The sequence below is a fragment of the Papio anubis genome, chromosome 8 (assembly GCF_008728515.1).
Source record: "Papio anubis isolate 15944 chromosome 8, Panubis1.0, whole genome shotgun sequence".
Lineage (NCBI taxonomy): Eukaryota > Metazoa > Chordata > Mammalia > Primates > Cercopithecidae > Papio > Papio anubis.
In genome coordinates, this window is record NC_044983.1 from 16960013 (window position 1) to 16986787 (window position 26775).

At 40.8% G+C, this 26775-nt stretch overlaps 1 protein-coding gene across 5 annotated transcripts in view; it reads right to left on the reverse strand.

The window, feature by feature from the left end:
- The window catches only part of PSD3 (pleckstrin and Sec7 domain containing 3), a 704060-nt gene that overhangs the window by 331220 nt on the left and 346065 nt on the right, over positions 1-26775 (reverse strand). For all 5 annotated transcript variants that reach the window (XM_017961820.3, XM_021942810.2, XM_021942812.2 and 2 more), the window contains 2 exons: positions 12788-13895; positions 8896-9291 (listed from right to left, as the gene is read on the reverse strand). In XM_017961820.3, coding sequence (XP_017817309.3) covers positions 8896-9291; positions 12788-13895 — 1504 coding nt within the window. The remainder of the gene's footprint in view (positions 1-8895; positions 9292-12787; positions 13896-26775) is intronic.

Consider the following 26775-nt stretch of genomic DNA (forward strand, 5'->3'; position numbering starts at 1 on the left):
GAAGGTTTTCAACTGACTTTGCCCAGATCCATCAGAGGAATCACTATCTATAGTGGCTACAGCTTTACACAATACATTACTTCCAGAAAAGCTCAAAGTCAAAATTACTCCTTGATCCACGGCTTGCAGAATGGATATTGTGTAGGCAGGCAAGAGAACAGCATCAGTCTTCTTGTACAGCTCCATCAGAGCTCCCGGGTGACCAGGCATCTTGTCAATGAGTAGCAGTAGTATTTTGAAAGAAATCGTTTTTCTGTTTTTTTCCCCCTAAGCAGTAGGTCTTAACAGTGGGCTTAAAATAGTCAGTAAACCATGCTGTCAGCAGATGTGCTGTTATCTAGCCTTTGTAGTTCCATTTCTAGAGCACAGGTACAGTAGATTTTTTTTTTTTTTTTTGGAGACGGAGTTTTGCTCTTACTGTCCAGGCTGGAGTGCAATGGCACCATCTTGGTTCACCACAACCTCCGCCTGCTGGGTTCTAGTGATTCTCCTGCCTCAGCCTCCCGAGTAGCTGGGATTACAGACACCCACCACCATGCCCAGCTAATTTTTGTATTTTTAGTAGAGAAGGGGTTTCACCATGTTGGTCAGGCTGGTCTACTGACCTTAGGTGATCTGTCCGCCTCGGCCTCCCAAAGTGCTAGGATTACAGGTGTTAGCCACCACGCCAGGCCACAGTAGATTTAAGTATAATTCTGAAGGGCCGTGGGATTTTCAGAATGGAAAATGAGCACTAACTTCAACTTAGTGTCACCAGCTGTATTAGCTCCTAACAAGGGTCAGCTTATCTTTTCAAGCTTTAAGAAAAGGCAATGCCTTGTACTCTGTAGCTAAGAAAGTCCTAGACAGCATCTTTTTCCAATAGATGGCTATTTGGTTTACATTGAAAATGTGTTGTTTACTGTAGCTCCCTCTAACAATTATCCCAGCTAGATCTGGCTAACTTGCTGCAGCTTCTACATCAGCGCCTGCTGCTTCGCCTAGTACTTTTATGTTATGGAGATGGCTTCTTTCCTTAAACCTCATACACCAATCTCTGCTGGCTTCCAGCTTTCTGGCTGCAGTTCCTTCACCTCTCAGCTTTCAGAGAACTGAAGACAGTTAGAGCCTTGCTCTGGCTTCAGCTTAAGGAGACATTGTGACTGATTTGATCTTCTATCCAGACCATTAAAACTTTCTCTATCCAGAAATAAGGCGTTTCTCTTTCTTATTATTCATAGGTTCAATGAAGTAGCACTTTTAATTTCCTTCAAGAACTTTTCATTGCATTCACAACTTGGCTGATTGGTGCAAGAGGTCTAGCTTTCAGCGTATTTTGGCTTTCAACATGCCTTCCTTACCAAGTTTAATCCTTTCTAGAATTTTATTTAAAGTGAGAGACGTGAAACTCTTCCTTTCATTTGAACATTTAGAGGCATTGCAGGGTTATTAACTGTCCTAATCTCAATATTGTGTGTCTCAGGGAATAGGGAGGGCCGAGGAGAGGGAGAGGGGGGCGGGAACAGTTGGTTTCATGGAGCAATCAGAACACACAAAACTAACTGATAAGGTTTGCCATGTTATATGGGCATGGTTTGTGGTGCTCCAAAACGATGACAATAATAACATCAAAGATCTCTGACCACAGGTCACCATAACAGATTTAACAGTAACGAAAAAGCCCAAAACACTGAGATAATTACTAACATGTGACACAGAGACACAAACTGAGCACCTGTTATCAGAAAAAATGGCACCAACAGACTTGTGTGAGACAGGGCTGCCACAAATCTGTAATTTGAATTAAAAAAAAAAAAATACAGAGTATCTTCAAAGAGCAATAAAGCTAAGTGCAATAAAATGAGGTTTGCCTGTAGCTCTGTATTTCAGTTTACAGCAAGCTTATAAAGTGAAAAACAAGATTAAAGTACTGTAAACCAGCCCCTTTGGAGTTCAGGCATATTTGTAATCCTGTGTAAAACACCTTCAGAGAACGATTTACTCAGGAAAGGTCGGTGTCTTTTTTTCCTCCCCAAACCAAGGCTCGATGGATAACATCCAGTGTTGCAAATATGGTGCTAAGAGACCTCTGCTAACATGAATATCGCTTCCTTTAAAAGTTAAATAGCATACTGATACAGGAATAAAAATATTGCTGTATCATCTCGATCAATTAAAGTATTAACCACCATTCCAGTTTTTATTTAGACCTATGATTCTCTTTGTAATCACTCATATCTCCAAGGTCCATTATCATTTGATGCCATTCTTTGATCAAAGCTCATCCAAGTAACAGGCGCCCCACCATGCTCTTCACACCAATAGCCACCAATATCCAGGGAATGACTTCGGTTTGTTTTAAGGTTTAAACCACAGAGTTAGAATGTCTCCAGGAATAGCTATTTTAAATCCAGGACTATTTCCTGAGGTCATCGCTAATTTATAAAAGAGGGACAAAACAGGGAGGGCACAAGACCAATAGGGCGAGGGCTGTCTGAAGGGCACGGAAAGAACAACCAAGGACCCACAGTGCACTTAGCTTCCCTCCTGGGCTCCCTGACAATCGACCCACTGTTGGAGAAGGGACAAAGCACAGAAGAGCTGCCAGGAAACTGACCTTACAGGGCACATTTTCTACAGAGATGGCATTAGAAGGACACATAAGTAAAACCTAAGTGTTCTTGTGTGAGCCCCTCACAGTCCCACCCTCAGCCCACTCCTCACCCTTGAGAGCTTTCTCATGCCCACAGCTGCAAGTGTCACGTCTACAAGGGTGACTCCAAAGTCTCTCCAGTGACCTTCAGTCCCATATTCCCACCAGCCCTACACAAGTAACCCTCTCTGTCCTCCAATTCGACCTCTTTATATCTGATCCCACTAGGTGTCCTCCTACCAACGCTGCTGCTTCCCCCAACTCCAGTGGAGGGTTTCTTGCTCCAACCAGTCACCCATGCTTGAACTCTCACAATCATTTTGACTCAGCCCCACGTGTCCTAGAGTCAACCATTCATCAAATCCTTGCATCTTTCTTTTTACCAGGCTGTTTCTTATCTATTTTCTTATTGTTTCCTAGACTCTTAGACTACTGCAAAACCCATAATAGGTTTAAACTAAATATCCACAAACTAGAACTTAGCAAAGTCTTACCACAAAACTGTAAATTGGTTGATAAGGCTATTTTCATCTTACCAATAAGCAATCAGAAGTTCCACGAATGAAAAGACCTGCCCGAGATCAAGCTGCCAAGAAAGAGGGTGGCTTCGCCCTCCTGTCTTCTGTGTCAACTCTCCAGGTTTATTCCACCTACCACAGTGCGCTGCGCTGCACAAAAAGAAGGTAATTTCTCAGGAAGCCCCGTAGTAAGTGTCTGGTGCAGGGCTTCTGTCCATGGCCAAGTGGCAGGATAACTTTTCTTTGGGTTACTACTGTCATTGGTATTCACTTGTATTTAATGAGCTCCTACTGTGTACCAGACATCGTTAGGCCACTTGACTTTCTTTTCTTCATTTTTGTTCTATCTGATTAATCTCATTTGCTCCTCCTTCCTTTACAACATAGGTATTATTAATTTCATTTTACATTTGGAAAGGGTCTCGGATTTTATGTACTTATTCATAAATACACACCTAGAAAGTGAAACAATTCAAAACCAGGAATAACTGGCTCTGAGACCTAGAAGAGCCCCTAACCCACATCATTGAGCAGGAACTCCTTTGTGGTTTAAAAAAAAAAAAATCAAATCAGCATTATACTACTTTGGAAAGAAGCCAGAGAGAGAAAAATGAGAACCTCTTTTTTGACCAAACAAATTTAAAATGTAGAAGAAAAGGATTAAAGAGATTACTGAAGCAACAGCAACCAGCTCATGAAGCCACGAGGCAGCAGAGCTTCCCACCACGAATGGCAGAAGAGAAGCCGGGAGTTCCCTGGGCAGCCAGATCTCTCCAATTTCACAACATCAAAATGTTGTTCTCTGTCACCAGCTTCACTAATGTCACATTATTTTTAATTTATTCTTTTATATTTATATATTATATTAAAGTGGCTTCAAGTTTAAACTGGGATGCTGAAACAAATTTTCAAATCGCATTTCAACAAATTTCTACTTCTTCTTTCACATGAATTCTTCCTAAGTGGACAAACAATATGGATAGAGAAAAACTGAGGAAGAAAGAGAATAATTTCCAAACACTGCATTCCATTTGAGAAAGGGGAGAAAAAAATAACAGCAAGGCAAAAAAGTCCCCACAAATATTAAATTCAGAGTGAGCTGAAGACAGACTGAAGTGCTTCCCTCAGGCAGATCAGCTGCACGCAGATGTAATTCACCTGTTCCGCCGTACCGTTGGTATCCTGAGCAAGATCTGAAAGGAAAACTAGGAAGCTAAGATATAAAATAGATCTATCACACTACAAAGGTTATCTCAAAAACCAGCTTCATACATTTCAGGGAACCAAAAAAACAAGTTTCTGCCATGTCACTGTATTTGCTATTTCTTTTTCTCCTGTCCAAACCCAAGCTCAATGGAAATGGACAATATTCAGCTCTGTTGATGGTCACAGTGACAACATTTGTGCCTTAAGAACTTACTGATTGGAGTTGTGGTCATCTGCTGATAAGCCTGCGAGCGAGAAGCACCCAGACACAAAGGAACCCATTGAAACGGGTGTAACTGTAAGTCTCTAATTATCCTTTCTAATTTTGGAGCCATGTGACAGGACTTCACACAGCACCACTGACCCCTGGTCAGCCTGAGTGCCATGTAGCTGGACCACACAGGGAGGGGATGCTTCTCTTTGCTTCTTCATTAAAATACTGTGTTCCATGCGTAGGGTGAGCTGTTTCTGGCTGACATGTGGCTCACTGATCAACAGGCAGGCAGAGCACCTGGGAGAATGTATTAGGCTGGTGCAAAAGTAATTGCAGTTTGCCATTGAAAGTAATGACAAAAACCTTAATTACATTTGTGGCAACCTCATAGTCCGTCCAGATTTATTCCAGGATTTTAAGAGGCTTTTTCACCTTACACAGAGTGAGCTGCTTGATGTCACAAAGGTATTTAATACTTTTAAAGACAAATAGGCACTCAAAAAAAAAAAAAAAACGTCTTTCCCAGCTGGATACTAGAATATTATAGATTTGGAATATTTTCTTCTTTGACTTGAGTAGGGAGAGTAACAGGGATGAACAATGTCCCTCTGGCCACCAAAGGACGGCTGAGCCCAAGCCTGGAAGGCATTTCTGAGGGAAAGAACTAAGTGCTACAACACCCCAGTCAGCTTTCCCCACCTCTCTCACCTTTCTTTAAACGAGCAGTTCAGCCGAGAACAATGTCATCCTGTGTTCAGAAAAAAATCACTGTCCAATACTGCCACTGAAATAATCTTTAATGACAAAGTAAAGACAGATGTTGAAACAGAAAAGGATTTAAAAGGAAATCGAGGCAATACCAAAGCAAATACATTTTTGTTTTGCTGAAGATATCTGGTCTTGTTCTAGAACTACCATGAAATCATTATCACTTGGTCCAGTTCAGCACAGTCCAGGAAGAGCACGGGCTCTGGAGGCTGACTGCCTGTGTTCGAGGGCTGAGCATGCCACTCACCATCTGTGTGACCTTGAGCAACTTACTCAGCCTCTCTGCACCTCGGTTTCCTTATTTGGAAAATTAGAACACTAATAGTTCCTTTCTTCCTCCTAGCTCATGATGAGAACCAAACATCATGTGTTTACTAAATAAATAAAACCTATGGGCTACATATGACACACAATTATAGTCAGAGACTAGCTAAAGCAATATTTTTTACAAGCTAACGACTAACACTTTATACATTAAAATCAATACTTAATCTCCTTGGTTCACGTCTCCCAAATATCAAGAAGGCGTGATCAGGGGAGAATTCATTAGTCTTATTCCTTGTCTTTTGTGCCTTCCTCAGAGCTCACTTTATCCCATGTGCTCAGACCCCCACCTCTAGCAAGGAAGCAGGAAAGGCAGGTGAACACAGATGGAATGGAGGCATGGGCACTACTTTTACTTATCACTTTTCTTTTGTAAATATATTAATACAATTGAATTTTTTTTTTCCTTTAATTCTAACAGTTGGGCCCTCAGTGCTTGGCTGAAGGACAGGCTTAATACCTCAATGTCCACTTCCTTACCTCCGCAGAGGGATATTTCAACATAGATGAAATTTTAAAAGGCCAGCTCACTGATTGCTTTAAAAATATGTGGAAATATGTTTACTATTGACCTGGTAAATTTTCCCTCAAATTGAATGCATACACTGCCACCACCACCACCAAAAGCAGCTCTACATTGAGAACTTAGTTTCTTGAAAACAGATCATCTCAGACTTCCAGCTTTATCGACACATGGCATGAGAGAAATCAGATCAAAAGAAGAATAATAATATGAGAGAACCAACACCTAGCACAGTGAATGAATCTGGCCCAGGAGTCAGGTGACTTGAATTCTAGTACAGTATCTGTCACAAGACAGCCACGTGGCTTTGGGTAATATATCCCACCAAACTGGAATACAGATTCTATATTATTTAAAAAACTTTTTTAAAAAAGCTATCTGAGGCCCATTCAAGTAGTAAAATGTCCTAATTCTCTAACCCAGAATACTAACACAATTCTTTTGTGGTTGCAGCTTCTCCAAATCACCAAGGAAGGCAGAAGGGGTAAAGAAAAATATGAGTTTTCTAGTTTCCTTAAAATTTCTTAGGATCATTAAACCTGCCTTGAATAGAGGCATACATCAGAAAATAAAGCTTCCTCCACCTATAACCACGTATTATCATATGCCAACCTCAAATAACACAAAATGGGGGGTCCCGCCAAGCTTGTCTGTCCAAGCCACTGGCAGTGCTCAGCGCACGGTAGGATGACCACCGTCAGGAATTGTACAGGAGGAGTGCCCGGGCTCGGGGAGAGGTGAGCTGGCACGTCACCAAGGTGCTTGTCACTCAGCACTAGAATGTGGTCCTTTACTACTAGACAAGATCTCCTGGTTTGACAATGAAGGGACACAGCTGAAACTTTATCTCAACACAGCCTGAAGGATACCACTGTTTAAATCTGAGATGCTAAAACACTATAACCTACTCCAATACTCTCTCCCAACTATTTAACTCTGTCCATCCTCGTGACTGGCACCCATGCTGGCCCAAACGATGACAACCTCCCGTTCTAAGTGCACAAGCCGCACATTTAACAAACCTTTCACCCAATTCCTTCACTGATGTTCATCTCTTGGCTTCACTTACGACCACTCCCTGTGGCTTCTGTAGTGAAACCTCTCGGCCCAAAACTCTTCAGTTCCCCAAACCATGTTTGGTCTGTAATATAAACAACTTTCACTCACCCTAGAAAGCTGAGTTGGGATTTCCATGAAATTATCTGCAAACCTTTCCTACAGCATTTTATCGCAATTTGCAGTCCTCCGAGATGATGTTGAAAGGGGAGGACTAAAGTGGCACCCTCCGCCGAGGAGCACCCCCTTGCAGGGACACTGTTTTCAGGGATGCTTCCTCTCCAGGACTCTTCCACTGACAGACATTCTGATCTCAGAGCTACAGGAAGTCTAGATGTGGACTAACCAGGCAACCAGTTCATATGCACACATTTACCCAGGCTCTGCTTTGTACCATGTCCTGTGTGAGGTGCTTTAGTCTCTATTAACCCTTTAAATCTCACGGCCTCACAACACACTGGATCGTTAACCCCATTTCGTAAATAAATAAATCAACTTTCAGAGAAAATAAGTGGCTTGCTGAAGTAATTCAGACCAAAATCTTGTTTTGACACCTTGTTCTTTTTATTCTCACTGTGACCCAATAAGACAACCGATATCCACAATCCATTTTCACAAGGAAATGCATCGCTACAGTGTCACAAGGTGCCAATCCTGAACTTGCTCATCCAATGAACTATTAACCTTCAAACTGGTTATAGAAAATGCTCAGCACAGGACAGACTGCCCAAAAAAAGAGGTGTATTGAAAACCTGTATTACTAGCTTTTTTTTTTTTTTTTTAAACAAAAAGCACTGGTATTATTTCATACAGCTTTAAACAGTTTTAAAATAGTTGATCACCATTTAACACCCCCCACCAGCTCCATACAAACACACACACACACACACACACACACACAAATATATCAAAACAAAATTCATAAAATTGTCACAGGTAGATAACCTGAGGATGACGAGCATGAAGAAATGAAATGTTGGGTAATCCATAAATAGATGTGGAATCCCCAGATGACAGGCAAGGTGCATACAACGTACAAAATGTGTCATTTTATCTCCCAGATAGACTAAAATCCTAAAGTAGAGAGAGAAAATAAATACACAGCCTAGACCAAGATATCAGCTCTCTCAAGCATCTGTCTAATTGGATCCTTCCTTCAACATGTCTGGAACAGGAGGACAGAATAGGACCTCTCAGAGCAAAGGACTGGAAGAGACTTTGCTGACTGCATAGTCCACCGCTTTAGTTTCCAATGAAGGAATCTCTGAGCTAATCAAATAACCTTCTTGAAGTCATCAACCACCCTCAGTGCCAAACTAAAGCTACGATCTCTCAATGTTCTTTTCACAGCACCACGTCGCTGCCATTGTCGGAGCTGATATCTCACTCATCATCCCCAAATATTTGTTTGGTATCCAATTTATAGTCATCCAGGAAATACCACAGACTAAAATGATCACAGTTTGCCAATTTGACAAACCACTAAGGTGTGTCCTTCCTACCCTAAAACTCAAATTACTTTTTACTCACATCATTGGCTTATATCCACAGAAATTGGCCAAATGATTTAAAAATATATTCCACACTCAGATTTCCCAAAGAAAAAATCCTACAAAAACCACCAGTATGAAATGTATGAGAATGGGACGAGTACCTTCCCCAGAAAGCAATCTCCGGGGTGCCTTTCGTGTAGATGGAGTCGTTGGCATCATTCAGCCCATTGGTGACCCCACTAGAATAGCCCATCACGATTCCACCATCTGCTGACACACTCAGGATATCCTGATGTCCTCCCCCTGATGTCCTCTCCAAGAACTGACCACCTTCTTTAATGCGCTGTTGTATCATTGGAGTGAGGGGCATTTCAAAGCTAAAATAGCTATCAGGCTCTGAGTATAATGTCTCCAGGGACTCTGCACTGTAGTATAAAGAAGTGTTGTCCAAAATGGTTTCAAACTGGGAGCTGTACACATCAGTGGAGTCCTCCGTATATCCAGGCCCAAGGATGTCTTCATCTTCCCCCTTAACGTGCTCCTCTTGTTCAGTGATCCTGGAAAGTAAATAAGAGTGAGGAATTCCAAGATTAGGTTAATGTCTTTATTTTTCCCCCTTCAATCATATAAAAAGGACAACATTCTGAAGATCTAACTCTTCTATTCATTGACTTATATCTTAACATATTTGGGAAGGAAGCTATGAAACATAATCAGGTTGAAAAAGTCTCACCATATATGTGGCTAGGACACTATAAATAATTTAATAAAGTTTCAAACTAGCTTCCTAATGTGTGAATACATCTGGTCCAATGAATATGTGAATAAAATATTCAATTCTCATTTTAGCCAACTATACCGTGCACATTCAGATTATTTGCAACTACCAGCATTCCTAATTATAACAGAATCAGATATCATGTAAACTTGATACGGCAAAATTTCGGTAAAAATACACCAAACTTTCATCAGTTGATTAATACTTTCTGATTTAAATAAGGCCGAATGCTCTCAAGCAGATGACTACATCAGAAGCCAAGAGCTGCCCCCTGCTGACAACACAGCAGCACTGCAGAGAGATTTCAGGTCCAAAATTAGATAGCCAACGAACAGCCTAACAAAAGCCAACAGAAGCCAAGGCTAACGAAAGCCTTGAGATATTAGAAACAGCTCAAAAGTCAATATACAGGGTGGGGCATTCACTTCGGCACACAAATGTGAACAATTAATATGCAGCATGTTCTTCAAATATTAAAAATGAACATTAGGATAACTAAGTAAAAAAAACTTGGGAGATAGATAACTAGGAAGAGCAAGAGGTCAAGAGTTAGAAAAACCAGAAGCTGAACTTTGGCTATCTCAATTACCAGCTATATCACTTGAAGCAACTTTACTTAACCTCTCTGAGCCTCAGATTCCTACAAATAGGAATAAAATAGAAATAGGAATTATCTATTAAGCATCTCATAAGTAATCCACATTCAACATTGCAACTGGTTTGCTGTTTTTAAATACTGAAGGTCAGCCATGGACTAAATGCTATATTCTTAATGGCTTCCCACTGCACTTGGCATAAACTGGACCGTTCCTAAGATGATGCTCCTCTCCACCTCTCCATACTCACTGCACCCCATTCTCCCCTGCTCTTTTTTTTGACATGCAGTCTAACTCTGTCACCCAGGCTGGGGTGTGTTGGTGCAATCTCAGCTCACTGCAGCTTCCGCCTCAGCCTCTCAAGTAGCTGGGATTACAGGCATGTAACACAACGCCTGGCTAATTTTTGTATTTTTAGCAGAGACGGGGTTTCACCATGTTGGCCAGGCTGGTCTCGAACTCCCAACCTCGGGTGATCCACCCGCCTCGGCCTCCGAAAGTGCTGGGATTATAGGTGTGAGCCCCCATGCCCAGCCTCCCCTGCTCTTCAGGCATCAGCCACACAGGTTGAGTTTCAAATCTTCAAGCCTGGCACAGGCCTTGGCTTCACACATCTGCAGGAAGCACACACTAGTCAGGGAGCTCAGCAGCCTCCTGTGCACATGCTGTTCCCTCTGCCTGGAATATTCTTCCTACCCCTTCTCTGCCTGGCAAACTCATTCCTTCCTCACGTCTCAGTTTAATTTCCATTTCCACAGAAAAGCTTTGTCCAAGCCATCAACTGTACTGGCCTCTCCCCTCCATCCAAATTATTCTTTCTCGTAGGTCTCTGCTCTTTTCCTTCACAGAACCTAGCACACTTTGTGATCCTAGACCTATTAGCATGTTTATGTGATCAATGTTTATCTTCAGCGATAAATTCCATGAGGACAGTAACCGTGAGCCGCATCTATTTTGAACATTCTTTTATGCCCAGCATCTTGCAGTGTCAGGACATAGGAGACAACCGAAAAATATTTGTGGGAAGAAAAGAGGAATGAATTATTAATCTGAACAACAGTAAAAGTATATATTCCAGTGGGAATATAAACACTGGGCCACATGCCACATATCGAGGCCGCTTTGGAGGGAAGTCTGGAGAGCTGATGGGTTGGGGAGGGGAGTGGGAAGGATCCTGCCAGTGATCCCAAAGGAGCAACACTCTCAATGGGTTTGTTAACTGCAGAGGAAAAGGCATTTCCTTACACCGAACAAGAAAACAAGAAACAACCCTCGGCTTTGACACAGATGCTCTCCTGTATAAACTATAAAACATGGTGTCATGACGACTGACAGAAGAAAAGATGGTACCAATTAGAGGTACAGTACACAACAAATGACTACGATCGAAGGGAGTGGAGAAAGATGGGTCATGTCTGCCATTTATCCAGAGTCTAAGCTAGTGTAGATGTCAGAAATGCAGAGAAAGACCAGGAAATACCACATGACGCCAAGTTTCACTCATGAAGGCCATAAATCTCATAAGTGGGAGTTAAACAATGAGAACATACGGGCACAGGGAGGAGAGTATCACCCACCGGGCCCTGTCAGGGGGGTGGGGGGGCAAGAGGACGGATAGCATTAGGAGAAATACCTAATGTAGATGACGGGTTGATGGGTGCAGCAAACCACCATGGCACATGTATACCTATGTAACAAACCTGCACGTTCTGCACATGTAACCCGGAACTTAAAGCATAATTTAAAAAATAATAATAAAAGCCATAAATCAAAATATATGCTACTTGTGAGAAGAAGAAATTCCCATGTGAATACCAAGGATAAACTGAATTATAAAATCCACTTCTGAACCCCTGAGATGTCATTTCTAAACATAGGAAGCGGCCAACACAGTGGCTCACGCCTGTAATCCCACCATTTAGGGAGGCCAAGGTGGGAGGATCATTTCATGCCAGGAGTTTGAAACAGCCTGGGCAACACAGTGGGACCCCATCTCTACAAAGAAGACAACAGTTGGCCAGGCATGGAGGCGCACATCTGTACTCCCAGCTACTCAGAGGGCTGAGATGGGAGGATCTCTTGAGCCTGGAAGGTCAAGGCTGCAGTAAGCCATAATCACATCACTGTACTCCAGCCGACAGAATGAGACCCTGTCTCTGTATAAATAAACAAACAAACAAACAAAGGAAATTGAGTGGACCCAGAACCTCTGTGTACATACATGTATGTAGGCTGGACTGAAGGCATTGGTGTTATATCCAGAAGAAATGCCAAGGTTGGAAGTACCAGCTACATAGGGTGTGTCAAAAGAGTCCAAACCTTTTCATATTACTAAAGATTACGGTGGGGTATGTTAGTTACCTTGATGATGGAAAACTTGAAATCTGTCAAATGTTAAGAAAATGTCAGAAAAGAATTCACAGTGTAGTGTTCACAGTCTGTTCAGGACTCTGTTTCCCTGGTCCATGCCTAATGGATGACTTTATAACGAGATCACTTTAATATCTGAGAAGCTTAGGAGGAATCTTAGCTTAGAAGGACCTAGCTTATAGTAGCTCCTCTTATATTCTATGATAACAAGGACCCAACATTTTGTGATTGAGTTCTCCTATCAAGCACAGGGTAACGGTTTTCTATGATAAGTACCAGGCATCTCAGACAGCTACTCTGGGAGCTCACCTTTCCTTGTCTCTCTCTGGTTCAGGTGTCTTCTCAAGACGCTGTTTGTTTTCCTTTAGGAAGACTTCATCCTCTCCACTCTCATCAAGACGCACAGGGGAAAATGTCCCCGAGCTAGTGCCAGGCCTCTCTGAAGGAGCTTTCCAGGACTCATCCCAAACATGGTCAGTTAAACGACTTGAATGACACAAACCAGCTGATGAGATGAGACGGCATGGCACTTTGGAAAACTCTTTGCTTTCAGGAGAGGCTGTTCTTTGCAGTGATGTCTCAGAATCTACAGGATGCTGGGTCTCTCTCTTATCTCCTCCTGTCCACAGTATCTCCACTCCTTGAAATTCCACATGTTTGACCCGGCCTGGGCGTCCCATGGAGCTGCTTTGATCACATCCCCCTGGGTGCTCTCTCCCAAGAGCAGACGTCTGCTCTTTTAAGAAACCAACACTGCCTGCCGAGTGGCAGGTCACCGCTGAGCTCCGGAGGGAGGCCACAGGACAAGATGGCTCCTGCACACAGACAGCCCCCTTCCTCCCATTATTCATTATCTGGGAAAGCTCTGCCTGAGTGTCTCCAGTTAACAGCGCGGTCAGATCCTTCTGGATGCTCAAATAAAAACTTTCCTCCGTCGTTACTTCAGCTGAAAGAGGTATTTCTGGTGCTTTTTTTTGGCCAGCAGGGAGCAGTTTGTTGACTCTCTGTGTTTTATGACTGGCAGTGTCCAGCTCTTTTTCCACCTGCTGAACTGAAAAACTAGAAACAGCATCTTGGTCCAGTACCTTTGTAGCCTGTAATGTTCCGGAAATGATTCTGGCTTCTGTGGCTTTCAGAGCTGAAATCAAAGAGTCAATGGGCTGTAAACTTTGTTCCTTGAGGTGACTTTGAGAGGGGGCCTCTCTGACATCTTTTGGTCCTTCTGTAACACTGTCGAGCCCAGAGTGGCAGCCAGTAAGAGGCTGGACACCATGCTGCTCTTGCGGGTGGCATGGCAGAGTCTCACCATCAAACTCCAGAGAAGCCCTTAGGCCATCTCCACCTTCCTCCATGGTTCCATATTCTGGAAATTCATTTGTGACATTTGGTGGGAGTAAAGTGCTTCCTCCATGATCACCTGTGAAAAGAACACAATGGACGCATGATTTGTTGTAGAAAGACAGGGCCCAGGAGGTAACGATGCATATTCACACAGATTAGGCACTCAGTAATACTTATTCACTTGATTGCTGCATTATATCTGTCCTCCCACCACCCTGTAACACATACTTCTCATGACACTGCAGTGACCCCTTCTACTCAGCCTACATGAGTATAACCACAAAGCTTTCAGCACAGAGGGCAGTCTAATGACACCTGCCCTACTTAACTTTGCTTCTGGTGTCCCATACGTGAGGATTCAGTAACTCAGTTGCTTCATTTGCAAAAAGGGATTACAATAAGGATATGTACCACCTTCCAAATACCACTTATAAAACAGCAACTAAAATATTTACATTGGACATAGCACTAAAGAGCCCTGTGACCCAGCCAGCAATATCTGTGCAGTGCAGTCTCTGAGACAGCCTCTGCAAAACACTTAGCATCTATTTACACTCAGTCAGTATTTTTTTCTGCCAGAAGTCTGCCCTTCATTGTTGGGTTTCTGTGGAGGGAAAAAATGCTTTCAAAACATCCCTGAAAAATAAGAATGAAGCCAACATGGAATGAGAAACTTACTGAGCTGATCAAGATTTCCAGGATCCCAACTACAGAAAATGCATTGTTCTCATTTCATTTATTTTCTCAATTGACAATAGTTTGTTTATATATATACACATGTATGTTTATATATATAAACTTTATATATATATATTATACAACATGAGTGTATATGTGTGCATTTAATATATGCATACACTTGTAGAGTAGCTAAATCAAGCTAATTAACAACAACATACCAGGACTTTACCTCAGATTTTTGGTGTGTAGTGAAAACACTTGAAACCTACTTACTCTTCTAGCAATTTTCAAGTTTACAATACATCGTTATTAACTATAGTCACCATGTTCTACAACAGACCTCCTGAATTTATTCCTCCTATCTATCTACAATTTTGTATCCTTTGACCAACACCTCCCCAATCCCGCCACCTGCCAGTCCCTGCTAACTATCATTCTAGTTTCTGCTTCCAAGAGTTCAACATTTTAGATTCTATGTATTAGTAAGATCACCACCTGCATAAAATTTTAGTGGCATCTTATGAAGAACCCCAATATATGAAGTAAACAGTATTTAATTAGTATATATTCACTGTATTGAACCAAATTTATAGTATTTTCTTGTTAAAATGATAGCCAGTGAGAACTGAAGATGGGGACATTCTGACAAACCAAAACTTTAAACTGGGGGTTTACGGAGAGCAGTTATAGTCCTATCAGTCCCAGTATCCAGTCTTCTCCTGAATTTAGTTTTGGTTACTTTGTATCATGAAAACCCGCATCTATGCTGGAAATACAGTGTACTCACTTCTACTTTAAGAAAGAGGACATTAGTTGTTACCATTTTTATTTACTTTATTTTATTTTATTTTATTTTATTTTATTTTATTTTATTTATTGAGATGGAGTCTCACTCTGTTTCCAGGCTGGAGTGCAGTGTTACGATCTCAGTTCACTGCAACCTCTACCTCCTGGGTTCAAGTGATTCTCCTACCCGTCTCCAGAGTAGCTGGGACTACAGGTGCGTGCCACCATGCCCAGCTAATTTTTGTGTTTTTTTTTTTTTTAGTAGAGATGGGGTTTCATCATGTTGGCCAGGATGGTCTCGATCTCTTCACCTCATGATCCACCCGCCTCTGCCTCCCAAAGTGCTGGCATTACAGCCATGAGCCATCGTGCCTGGCCATTGTGACCATTTTTAAACTACTGCAGAGTTACAACCTTCCTATTTTGTGAAATATTTGATAAATGTCTGTAATATATATACTGAAATGGCTGAAAAAAAGGAAAAAAGACTTGATTCTGCCTGTAATCCCAGCTACTTGGGAGGCTGAGGTATGAGAATCATTTGAACCTGGGAGGCAGAGGTTGCAGTGAGCCAAGATTGCACCACGGTAGTCCAATCTGGACGACAGAGTGAGACTCCATCTCCAGGAAAAAAAAAAAAAAAATTTGATTTCCAAGGCATGCACTAAATGAGGTAACTTGGAAACATCAGTTATCCTAATAACTGACAATTATTAATTACTGATACAATTACTAATCATAGATGTATTGCTATTTAACACACGGTATCCCCCAGTGTGTTAAATAGCAATACATCTGAGAGTATATGTTGCTTCATATTCCATGTTGTAAAATAATTTGAATATATACACTTTTTTTTTTCTTTTTTAAAGACAGGGTCTTACTCTATCATCCAGACTGCAGTGCAGTAGTACGATCATAGTTCACTGCAGCCTCAAACTCCTCCGCTCAAGTGATCCTCCCACGCCAGCCTCTCAGGGAGCTGGGACCACAGGTGTGCACCATCATGCCCTGCTAACGTTTTTATTTTTTGTAGAGATGGGGTCTCACTATGTTGCCCAGGCTAGTTTCAAACTCCTGGCCTCAGATGATCCTCCTGCCTTGGCCTTGGGATTACACGCATGAGCCACCATGCCTGACCTGAAATATACTTTTAAAATTACATTCGAATCAAGTGTCGATGGAATCTAACAAGCACTTCTCTGTGATAGTATTTATAATACCTTCTACGGAAGACAGAACTAATAAACTGTAGCTTGCTTACATCTGAAAAGGAAGCGACTTTTCAGACAATGAATTGAAAAAGACGATAGCTAAAAACAATGAAGAGCCGTCTTCCTAGGGTGGAATATTGACATTTTCTTTCTTTCAGTAAGGAATGCAGTAGGTCTTTTCATGGTTCCACCATTTAAGATTCAGTCATTTTTAGTATATTCACAAAACTGTACAACTATCACCACCACTATCTAATTCCAGAACATTTTTATCACTCCCCCCAAAAAACTCTGCATCCATAAGCAGCCACTCCCTATTTCAGCTTTTCTCAGCCCCTGGTAACTATCAATACACTTTCTGTCTCTATGGAATTGTCTATTTCGGACACTTGATATAAATGCAATCATACAATATACGGCATTATGGGTCTGACTTCTTTCACCTAGGAGAAGGTTGTCAGGTGTACTCATGTCATACCATGTATCAGAACTTCCTTCCTTTTTTTTTATTATTTTGTATCTATAAATCTATAAAGAGAGACGGAGCCCCTCTATGGTTCTCAGGCTGGTCCCAAACTCCTGGTCTCAAGCAAACCTCCCACTTCAGCCTCCCAAGTAGCTGCACTACATGTATGCACCACTGAGCCTGGCTGAGAACTTCATTCCTTATTATTGCCACATAATATGTCATCGTAAGCGAACAGTCTTTACTGTGGCCATTCATCAAATGATGAGATAGTAGAGCTGTTTCCACTTGTTGCTATGAATAAAAAATGTGTACATAAGTTTCAGGGTCTAAATATATTTTTTCTTTTCTTTCTTTTCTTTGAGACAGGGTCTCACTCTGTCACCCAGGCTGGAGTGCAGTGGCACGATCACGGCTCACTGTAACCCTGACCTCCTGGGCTCAAGCCATTCTCCCACCTCAGCCTCATGAGTAGCTGGGACTACAGGCACAAGCATGCACCACCATGCCCAGCGAATTTTCTTTTCTTTTCTTTTTTTTTTTTGGCAGAGATGGGGTTCCACCACGTTGCCCAGGCTGCTCTCAAACTCCTGGGCTCAAAGGATACGCCTGCCTCGGTCTCCTAAAGTGCTGGCATTACAGACATGAACCACCGCATCTGGTCTACATATATTTTTGATTCTCTTCTGTATACACCTAGAAGTGAAATTTCTGGATCATATAGTAAATCTATGTCTAATATTTTAAGAAACTGCTGAACAGTTTTCCAAAGCAACTGCACTATTTTACATTCCTGCAAGCAATGTCTAAGATTCTATTATTGTCTGTTCATTGTTAGACATCCTAGAAGTGGTATCTCACTGTGATTCTCATTTGCATTTCCCTAATGACTAATTATGTTGAGCACCTTGTCATGTGTTTTTTGGCCATTCGTGCATCTTTTTTAGAGACATGCCCATTTGATGGCTGAATTATTTGTCTTTTTATTACTGAGTTGTAGGAGCTCCTTATCTATTCTGGATATAAGTTCTTTATTAGATATATACTTTGCAAATGTTCTCTCCCATTCTGTGAGTGGTCATTTTTCACTTAATTGATAGTGTCTTTTGAAGCACCAAAGTTTTTAATTTTGCTGAAATCCACATTATCTGTTTTTCCTTTGGTCTCTTGTGCTTTTTGTATCAGATGTAGCAAATCATGGTCTAAACCAAGGTCATAAAGATTACTTTTATGTTGTCTTCTAAGAGTTTTGCAGTATTTGCTATTATATTTAGCTCTCTCATCCAATTTGAATTAATTTTTGTATACGATGTGAAGTAGAAATCCAACTTCATTATTTTGTATGTGGATATCCAGTTGTCCCAGCGCTATCTGTTGAAAACACTATTCTTTCCCCATTGAAAAGTGTTGGTGCCCATGTCAAAACTCAATCGTATACATATATTAATATATATGCAAAGGTTGACTTCTGGACTCTCCATTCCAGTGAGCTAGATGCCTATCTTTTTTTTTTTGGACAGAATCTCACTCTGCCACCCTGGCTGGAGTACGATGGTGCAATCCCAGCTCACTGCAGTCTCAACCTCCTGAACTCAAGTGATCCTCCTACCTCAGCCTCCGAGTAGCTGGGGCTATAGGCGTGCACCACCATACCTAGACAATTTTTCATTCTTTTAAGAGACAGGGTCTCACTACATTCTCCTGGCTGGTCTTGAACTCCTAGGCTCAAGTGATCCCTCCCACCTCAGCCTTCCAGTGTCAGGATTACAGGCATGAAGCACCACACCTGGCTAGATGCCTATCTTTACGCCAGAATAACACTGTCTTCACTACCGTAGCTTTGCAGTAAGTGAAATCTGGAAGTGTGAGTCTCCTCCAACCTTGTTCTTCCTTTTCCAGGTTGTTTAGGTCACTCTGGGCCCCTTGAATTTCCCATGACTTTTAGAATCAACTCGTCAGACAGCTGTGATTTTGACAGGGGCCGCAACGAATCTATACAGTATCGGCTTCTTAACAGTATTACTATTACATCTTTTGTTCCATGACCATGGGCTGTCTTTTCATTTATTTAATCTTCTTTAATTTCTTTCAGCCATGCTTTTTTTATAATTTTAAATGTACAAATTTTCAGTGTATTCCCCTAAGATTCTATTTCTTTTGATACTGCTTTTCAAATTTCTTTAGATCATTCCTTAGCCGTGTATAGAAATTCAATTTGTTGCTGTATGTGAATCTTACATCCTACAATCTTGCTTAGCTTGGAGCATATAATAACATATTTGTAGATTCCTCAGGATTCTACATACCAGATCATGTTGTCTGTGGATAAAAGCTTTACTTCTTCCTTTACAATCCCAATCCATCTTTCCTAATCTAGTCTCTCTCAACTCCCTTTCACATGTTATACCACTGCCTCGAAACTGAAGGAGGGGGCAGCCCATGAATACCCTGAAAAGATTTCTTCTAATCCTAATACACACTGGAAATAAGCTTAAGCATACATCCATTCTGAATAAGTAGATATACACATGCTCCTTTGCCTTTGTTCAACTTCTTTTCTCTACCTGACATACTTTTTCTTTCCATTTCAACATAAATCAGATTATTTTCACATTTCAAGACCTAAGCCAAATCCCCTGCCCTTAATTAAGCCTTCTCTTGCTCACCAACTCTTGAAAAAAGTCCTCTCCTCTGCATACATAAATGTCAAAAAGACTTTCGCTGTATAGTATATACAGTGTAAATATACAAAACAAATGAGCATAATGTTACTCACACCTTAAAGCTTCCAAAGGCAATAATGTTTAACCCATGATGAAGTGTTTTAAGAAAACTGACCATAGTGGCCGCTGAAGCTATATTTATCAACAGCACTAATACATATTACAGTGAAATCCATTCAACAAAGGGAAGAAAAGTGAAACTTAGTCACTCGGGAGCCCACTTTGCTTTAACAGTTTCAATTGCCCTCTGAAAAAAAAAAAACACAACTGAACAGTGGCCCCAAGAGAAGTGACCAAAATATATCAAGGGGCCTCAGAGAAATCTGATCATTCCTTCACCCCATTTTTAGCAGTTTTCATTGAAATGTCCCTCAGAAAGGGGCAGCAAATGCAACAATTGTGGGCAAGTGCTTGTGATGTCTGATCTAACAACTTGGCAGCCGGTCAAAGAAAATGAGGTCAGATAAGAGGGAGAAAGGGCGAGGCAAAGCCCTGCATGACAGACGGCTTGCTTTATTATTAAATATTTGAGTAGTTTCTCCTGGTCTATGTTTACTGTTCTAAGAACTGGAATAGACGAGGGAAGACAAATGTTCTGAGAGGCGAAATGACCTGACCAAGGTCAGTAGAATGATGTTCAGTAAAGTACTGTTTTGGAACTGTAAGTCAGGACTAAATTTCTAGTCTTCTGTCTCTCAGGAGGAAAAGCCTGGGAGCAACTCAGGGACAATGAACTGTGAGAGACCATCATTCGTCATCGCTTTTTTGCTTCTTTGAGATAGGGTGTCACTCTGTTGCTCAGCTGGGGTGCAGTGGCACGATCATAGCTCACTGCAGCCTCAACTTCCATCCGTGCTCAAGTGATCCTCCAGCCTCAGCCTCTGGAGCAGCTGGAACCACAGGCATGTGCCACCTCGCCCGGCTAATTTTTATTTTTTTATTTTTTTGAGGAGACAGGGTTTCCCTATGTTGCCCAGACTGGTCTTGAACTCCTGGGCTCAAGTGATCCTCCCACCTTGGCCTCCCAAAGTGCTGGGATTACAGGCGTGAACTAATGCATTCGGCCAAGACCATCATTTCTAAGAGCAGTAATGTTAACAAATATAATGAAGAATAAAACCAGAAATGTTTTAGTTGTAGTTTCTGGGTAGAAACAGCCTTAATCATCATGTCCCTAAGGATTCAGCATATCAGCAAGAATTGCCTTTCAAATAAGGCCTCCTCTGTCACACCCCACAAGCAGTTTATTTCTGCTGTTTGTATTGGTTATCACAACTTGACTATCTTTGACAACACACAAAATATGGCAGAGTATCAATCCTCACCTTTTACTTAGAATTTCTGATTTATTCCTTACGTTTAAAAATTGGGACTATATGCTAAGATAATTATTTTTTTTAAAAAAGACCAAATTCTTCTTTTAAGATTTTTTTAAGCTGCTCCCTTTTAAAATAGGGCCATAGATACTTCCTATTAAATGCCCATTGTTTCCAAAATTCATTCACGCATTCAGCAAATATTGATTACCTGCTATGTACTAAACACAGGGGATTCAAAAGTGAGTATTTTCAGAACCTGAGAAGTCTGTTTGGCATGTTAGAAAGCTCGCCTTGGTAGAATGTGAAGGAGGGTGTAGCAGAGAGGGTACGAGCACAGACTCAGGAATAACCACGCAGGCTTCTGGCAATAGTACAGGTGAGAGACGGTGAGTGCTGGAGCCAGAACACAGGCAGAATAGACAGGAACAAAGACGCAAGGGGTGCTGCATCTCCCACGACACTCTACCTGGACCAGCATCCATGCCCATCATCTCCTCATCTCCTCTGCCCCAGTCCCCTCTAGCTTCAACATGGCCTCTTCCAACTGCTGCGAGCATTTACACCAAACGTGTTAACACTTTCCCTTTCAGTCTACATCTATTACTAATGTAACAATCCACCAAAAACACTTCCCCTCCAGTGAGCCTTCCTGAATTAGTCCTACCCGAATTTGGTCTCCTATGTGTGACAAAGGGACTTAGGGACTTGCTAAATATAAAAAAAGAACTTTAGCACTTACCTAAATATAAACCACACACTAGTAGAATGTGAATTAATAAAGAGTTCATACTTTACTGCATGTATTTTTCCCCTTAAAGAAATGAAAAAGGTAGTGTAGAGTGTGGAGGAGGGAAGAGAAGAAGAGTTTTCACATTCATGTGAAATACATGTACTTTTTAGAGGTATCTATTTATACTCCATTAGAAGCCACTCTTTTCTATCGGAGACTCTATCTGCTGCTTTGTGTATCTGGTCAGATTCCTAACAAATCGTGTTTCGTGTTGTTTAGCAAAGATGTTTTTCCTGCAATGACATATAAATCCACTGATTTTTTTAAGACCTTTTTTCTTTTGATTTAATATAATGAGAAAGAAATGCGATACATTTGAATGTTAACAGGATGAATTTTAGGAGTGCTTTGGGTTATATATTAAGTAGTCATCTGTTTCTGGAACACAGGGACAGAGCCGTAATAAAATGGAATGGGATAGAAAGAAATTTCTTCAAATTGTGAGAAAATAAGCCTGCTCTGTAAGATTGACTGCAGAAAAACCATGGCCTTTCTGAGAATTATCCTGTTTGAGAAGCAGTAAATCAAATAGGTTTTCTTCCACTCTGGCTAGCAAACTCCTTAAAAGACAATAGTTCAAGAAAAACAAAATACAAGAACTATTTGCCCCATTTACTGTAGACTCGGTCACTGTAAGCTGAAATTTGAACCAGATAAAACCGTTTTCATGCAATAGGACATACATTTTCCAAGACCCTATGACAGTCACATCTATGCCTAGGTTCTTCAGGAGAGCCACAGTTATGGATTCTATGTACATATATTTTCTAGAACCTGGGACCAGTCATGCCATTTTTTAGAAAAAGGTTTTTGTTTTGTCTTGTATTGCTTTGTTGCCACAAAAATATAAACTCTAAAAGGCAACAACTTTATTTGCTTTCTTTACAACTATATCTCCAGAGCCTATAACAATATTACCTAGCAAAATGGATATTTTTGTTGAATCAATCAATTATGAATGTCCCAGAACCCATAGGATACCAATTAATAGAAGCTGAAAGCCAGATGAGGTGGCTCACGCCTGTAATCCCAACCCTTTGGGAGCTTGAGGCAGGAGGTTCGCTTGAGCTCAGGAGTTCAAGACCATCCTGGGCAAACAGGGAGACCTCATCTCTACAAAAAATTTAAAAACTTAGCCAGGCGTGGTGGTGTGTGCCTGTGCTCCCAGTTACTTGGGAGGCTGAGGTTAGAGGATTGCTTTAGCCTGGGAGGTTGAGGCAGGAATGAACTGTGATTGTGCCCCTGCCCTCCAGCCTGGACAACACAGCAAGACCCTGTCTCAACAAACAAACAAACAAAAAACTTTAAGACAGAAGCAAAAAAACAGCCTCCTTAAACACAAGCAAAATACTACATGTTACTGTCACCCAAGTCCTACCCGCTGCTTCTAAGTCCAGGCTTGAAAAGGATTCGGGAAACAGTAGGGTGCTTCGTGATGTGAGAGCCAGCTCTTTCTCTCATTTACTCAGCAGACATTTCTTGTGGACCATGAATGCATCAAGCGGCAGAGAAAAGAGCAACAAACAAGAGCAACTTGGCCTCTGTCATCAAGGAGCTTACAATCCAGCACCTCCATCTATATATACTGTCTGATCGCAGACAAAGTTCAGGCAGTGGTAAATTTCAGTGGAGACAATCTCGGCCTATTCTAGAATTCAGCATGATCCTACATGAGCTATCACCATTAAGTATAAATTTCTCAATGGATTTCTAACACTGTGTTGTCCAATTTGGTAGCTATATCCACATAAGCCTATTTTCATTTACATTTAAGTAACTTAAAATTTAATAAAATTGAAAATGTAGTTCCTTAGTGCTCCATACCATATGTAGTTAAAACCTACCATACTCCACTATACAGAGATACAGATATCTATATGTCTATCTATATACAGAGAACATTTCCATCATCACAGAAAGCTCTATTTGAAAGTGCTGTCCTAGAGCCTTTCTACTCAGTGTGGCCTTGAGAAAGCGGCATAGATACCACCAAAGAGGCTTGTTAGAAATTCAGACTCTCAGGCACCACCTCAGACATTCCCAATCACGGTTGGTTTCTAACAAGAATCCCAGAGGATTCGTATGCATGTTACAGGATAAGAAACACTGCTCCAGAAAACTACAACAATATGTACAAGTCATTCTGACTACATTTAATGCCTACTTTTTTATTTTAAAAGAGATCACAACTGCCTGCCTCCTAACTCAGAGGTCCAACTGTTCAATCAAATAGACGTCAACTAAAGTAAGTTCCAAGAAAACCATCTCATTCCTGCAAAGAGAAACACTTGATCATTCTGGTCTGGGTTTACCCTCGAACGAGCAAGTGCCCCCGGACCCTTTCCAAGAGAGGAAGAGAATTGCCTCTGCTGTAATATGACCCCCTCTTGATTTTATAGCTCATAGTAAATTTCTCTCACAATGAATGGCCAATGACTCTCTACTTACACAAAAAGATCATAAAATAACTGCAAATGTAAACTTGACCATTAGTCAAAACCTGTGTATTATTATTTGTACACAGGCTTAAAAAAATTACATTGGAGCTTAAAGAAATGGGCTCAGGGAAGCGCAAAGACTTTTCAAGTTTTAAAAACCAGAATACTTTCCCAGGGTTTTAATGTTCATATCTTTGGATACATTGCTTGTAAAATAGAAATGTATGGGGAAATTCCATCTGATAAGGTACTATGGAGAATGCACTAAGGGTCTTATAATCTATTTCCTATGAGTATAGTTCATCGGATTTTCAATCCTTTATAAATTATGGCTAACCCAGCCTCTAATAATCTGTTTTTCCTCCTTTCTACATATGATATTCATAAATGCAATAACACCTTTGGTGTTCTCTGTTCCCTAATGAATATCAGTTAGTAAACACCTTAAAACTTATGTTAATATTATGTTAATATAAGAAAACTATAAATTAGCAAGCTATTTTAACACTTGAAAATTTATAGAAGCAAGCTTAAAAACACACTCCCCTGACCTGTCAGAAAGGAATTCAGTTCCAAAGACGAGGGCAGGAAAGAGTGACCACTCTGATCCCTTAATGTGAAATTTCATAAATCTGTAAGATTGGAAGATAAACGCTTAATTTACAAAACAAATATAAAGAGCAACCCTTGCAGAGTTAAAAAAAAAAAAAAAGAAATCTCAAATGCATTTCATCTATAAGTAACTATAATCCTTAACTGTAATAATGATCAATGTTTTTACATTTAATAATCAATAAACTTCACCAGCAACCCAGTGATACATGACTCAAATTTGCAATGCAATAGTAACATGTGTATTAACATAAAACAAGAGGATAATCTAACCCATTTTGCCCAGCAATAGAAAATAAATTTGGTATGATAAAAACAACTGAAAAATGAATATGAGTAATGAGAATTACTAAATGAGTAATCTAAGTACATTATGTTTTGAGACACTCTCTTCGCCCTAAGAAAAGTCACATTTGGAAGAAAGCTACGGTATGTAATCCAGGATGCTGGCTATTGTCTGGATGCTGATAATGTTAAAGGCACAGATATTTGAGTTGTTTATATGTTGGAAAAAAAAGAAACAAAAAAACAGGAAAAGGCCTGCCAACCACTACACAAGCTTCTAACATGTGCACACAAACAGAAACTATCCCATTAACTGGACACTCTTTCTCCAGTGATTAATAGTTACAGCTGTGCTTACGGCAAACTAAATTTCACATACTAATGATTCAGAACCCAGTTTTTCTTAATCAGCTCTAATCCCTAGAGAAATGATACTGGTTTACCATTCAGTCAATTTCAGAGGCAGCTCTGTGAGCTAAGGAGTGGCACCACATACAGCATACCAAAGGGAAGCTTGAGCAAGACAGGGAACAGCCCATTAATTTTAAACCCAAGTCTCTGCAACTGTGCAGGGCACTGTAACTTGTTACGGAGAAGCAGCACTAAGCTGTGAGAGCTGAATTTGAGCTCATCTTTAAAATCCATGTTTTTCAAAGCTGGTTTCCTTTTTTTAACCAGTGGAGTTCTCCACTCTTGTCTGCCTCTCTTTGTCGTAACTTCTGGTTTTTACATCCACATCTTGTGCTTCTCCTTTCAGCCTTTTACCTTCTGATCAGAGATGCCCCTCCGATTTCATCCATTCTGTCCATTTTCTACTCTCTGTTGGGGAATCCATGCTTTTAAAAATCCAATTGTAAAACTTCTCTCTCTTTACTGACTCTTTAAATTTTATTTTTAAAAGCCAAAAAAAAAAGTTTAAACTAAACTTTTAAATAACCCTGCAGTCTGGCTCACAGCAAGCTTTCTTCTGCTAAAATTAACACAGATATGGTAAGATTAATATAAACTGTTTCTTATATATGTAGGAAATATTGTGACATTTAAGAATTTGATGTTTCAAAAAATGATACAATTCTTTTTAAAAATAATTATGAATGCCAAGCAGCTGCAGTTCTTAGCAGTGATGATCGACTGCAGCTGTGGACTTCTTTCAACTGCTGTCTGTGAAGACAGATGTTAGGTGCAGTGGTAAACATGCCACCTCACTCAGCCTCCAGTGTGTAGCCCACTCAGGACTCAGCTGATCCACATTTGCAGCCAGCAGTTTTCATGCTCAATAGGAGACCCACAGTTTCACTAAGGATTCAGGCTACAATCTGACATAAACAATTATCCCAAGTATATCTAGAAATGCAAATTTTACAGAGAGTTGAAAGTCAGTTTCCATGGTGAGAGAGAAATAAATCTTGAATTACTATAAAAGCCACACTTTTAACAAACAGGAAAAACACATCCCTGTGTGTAAACTGAGATACCTGTCACAAACTTCCAGTAAAGATTCTATCTCTGTCTCAACTACCGTGTTTCCAGCACATTTTTGGTGCTACCTTTGAGCTAACCTTATTCCCTTCAAGGCTATTCAGATACTAAGCTGTACTTCAGGCACACAGATGGAAAGCAGTTTGAGCTCTTTAAGAGAAAC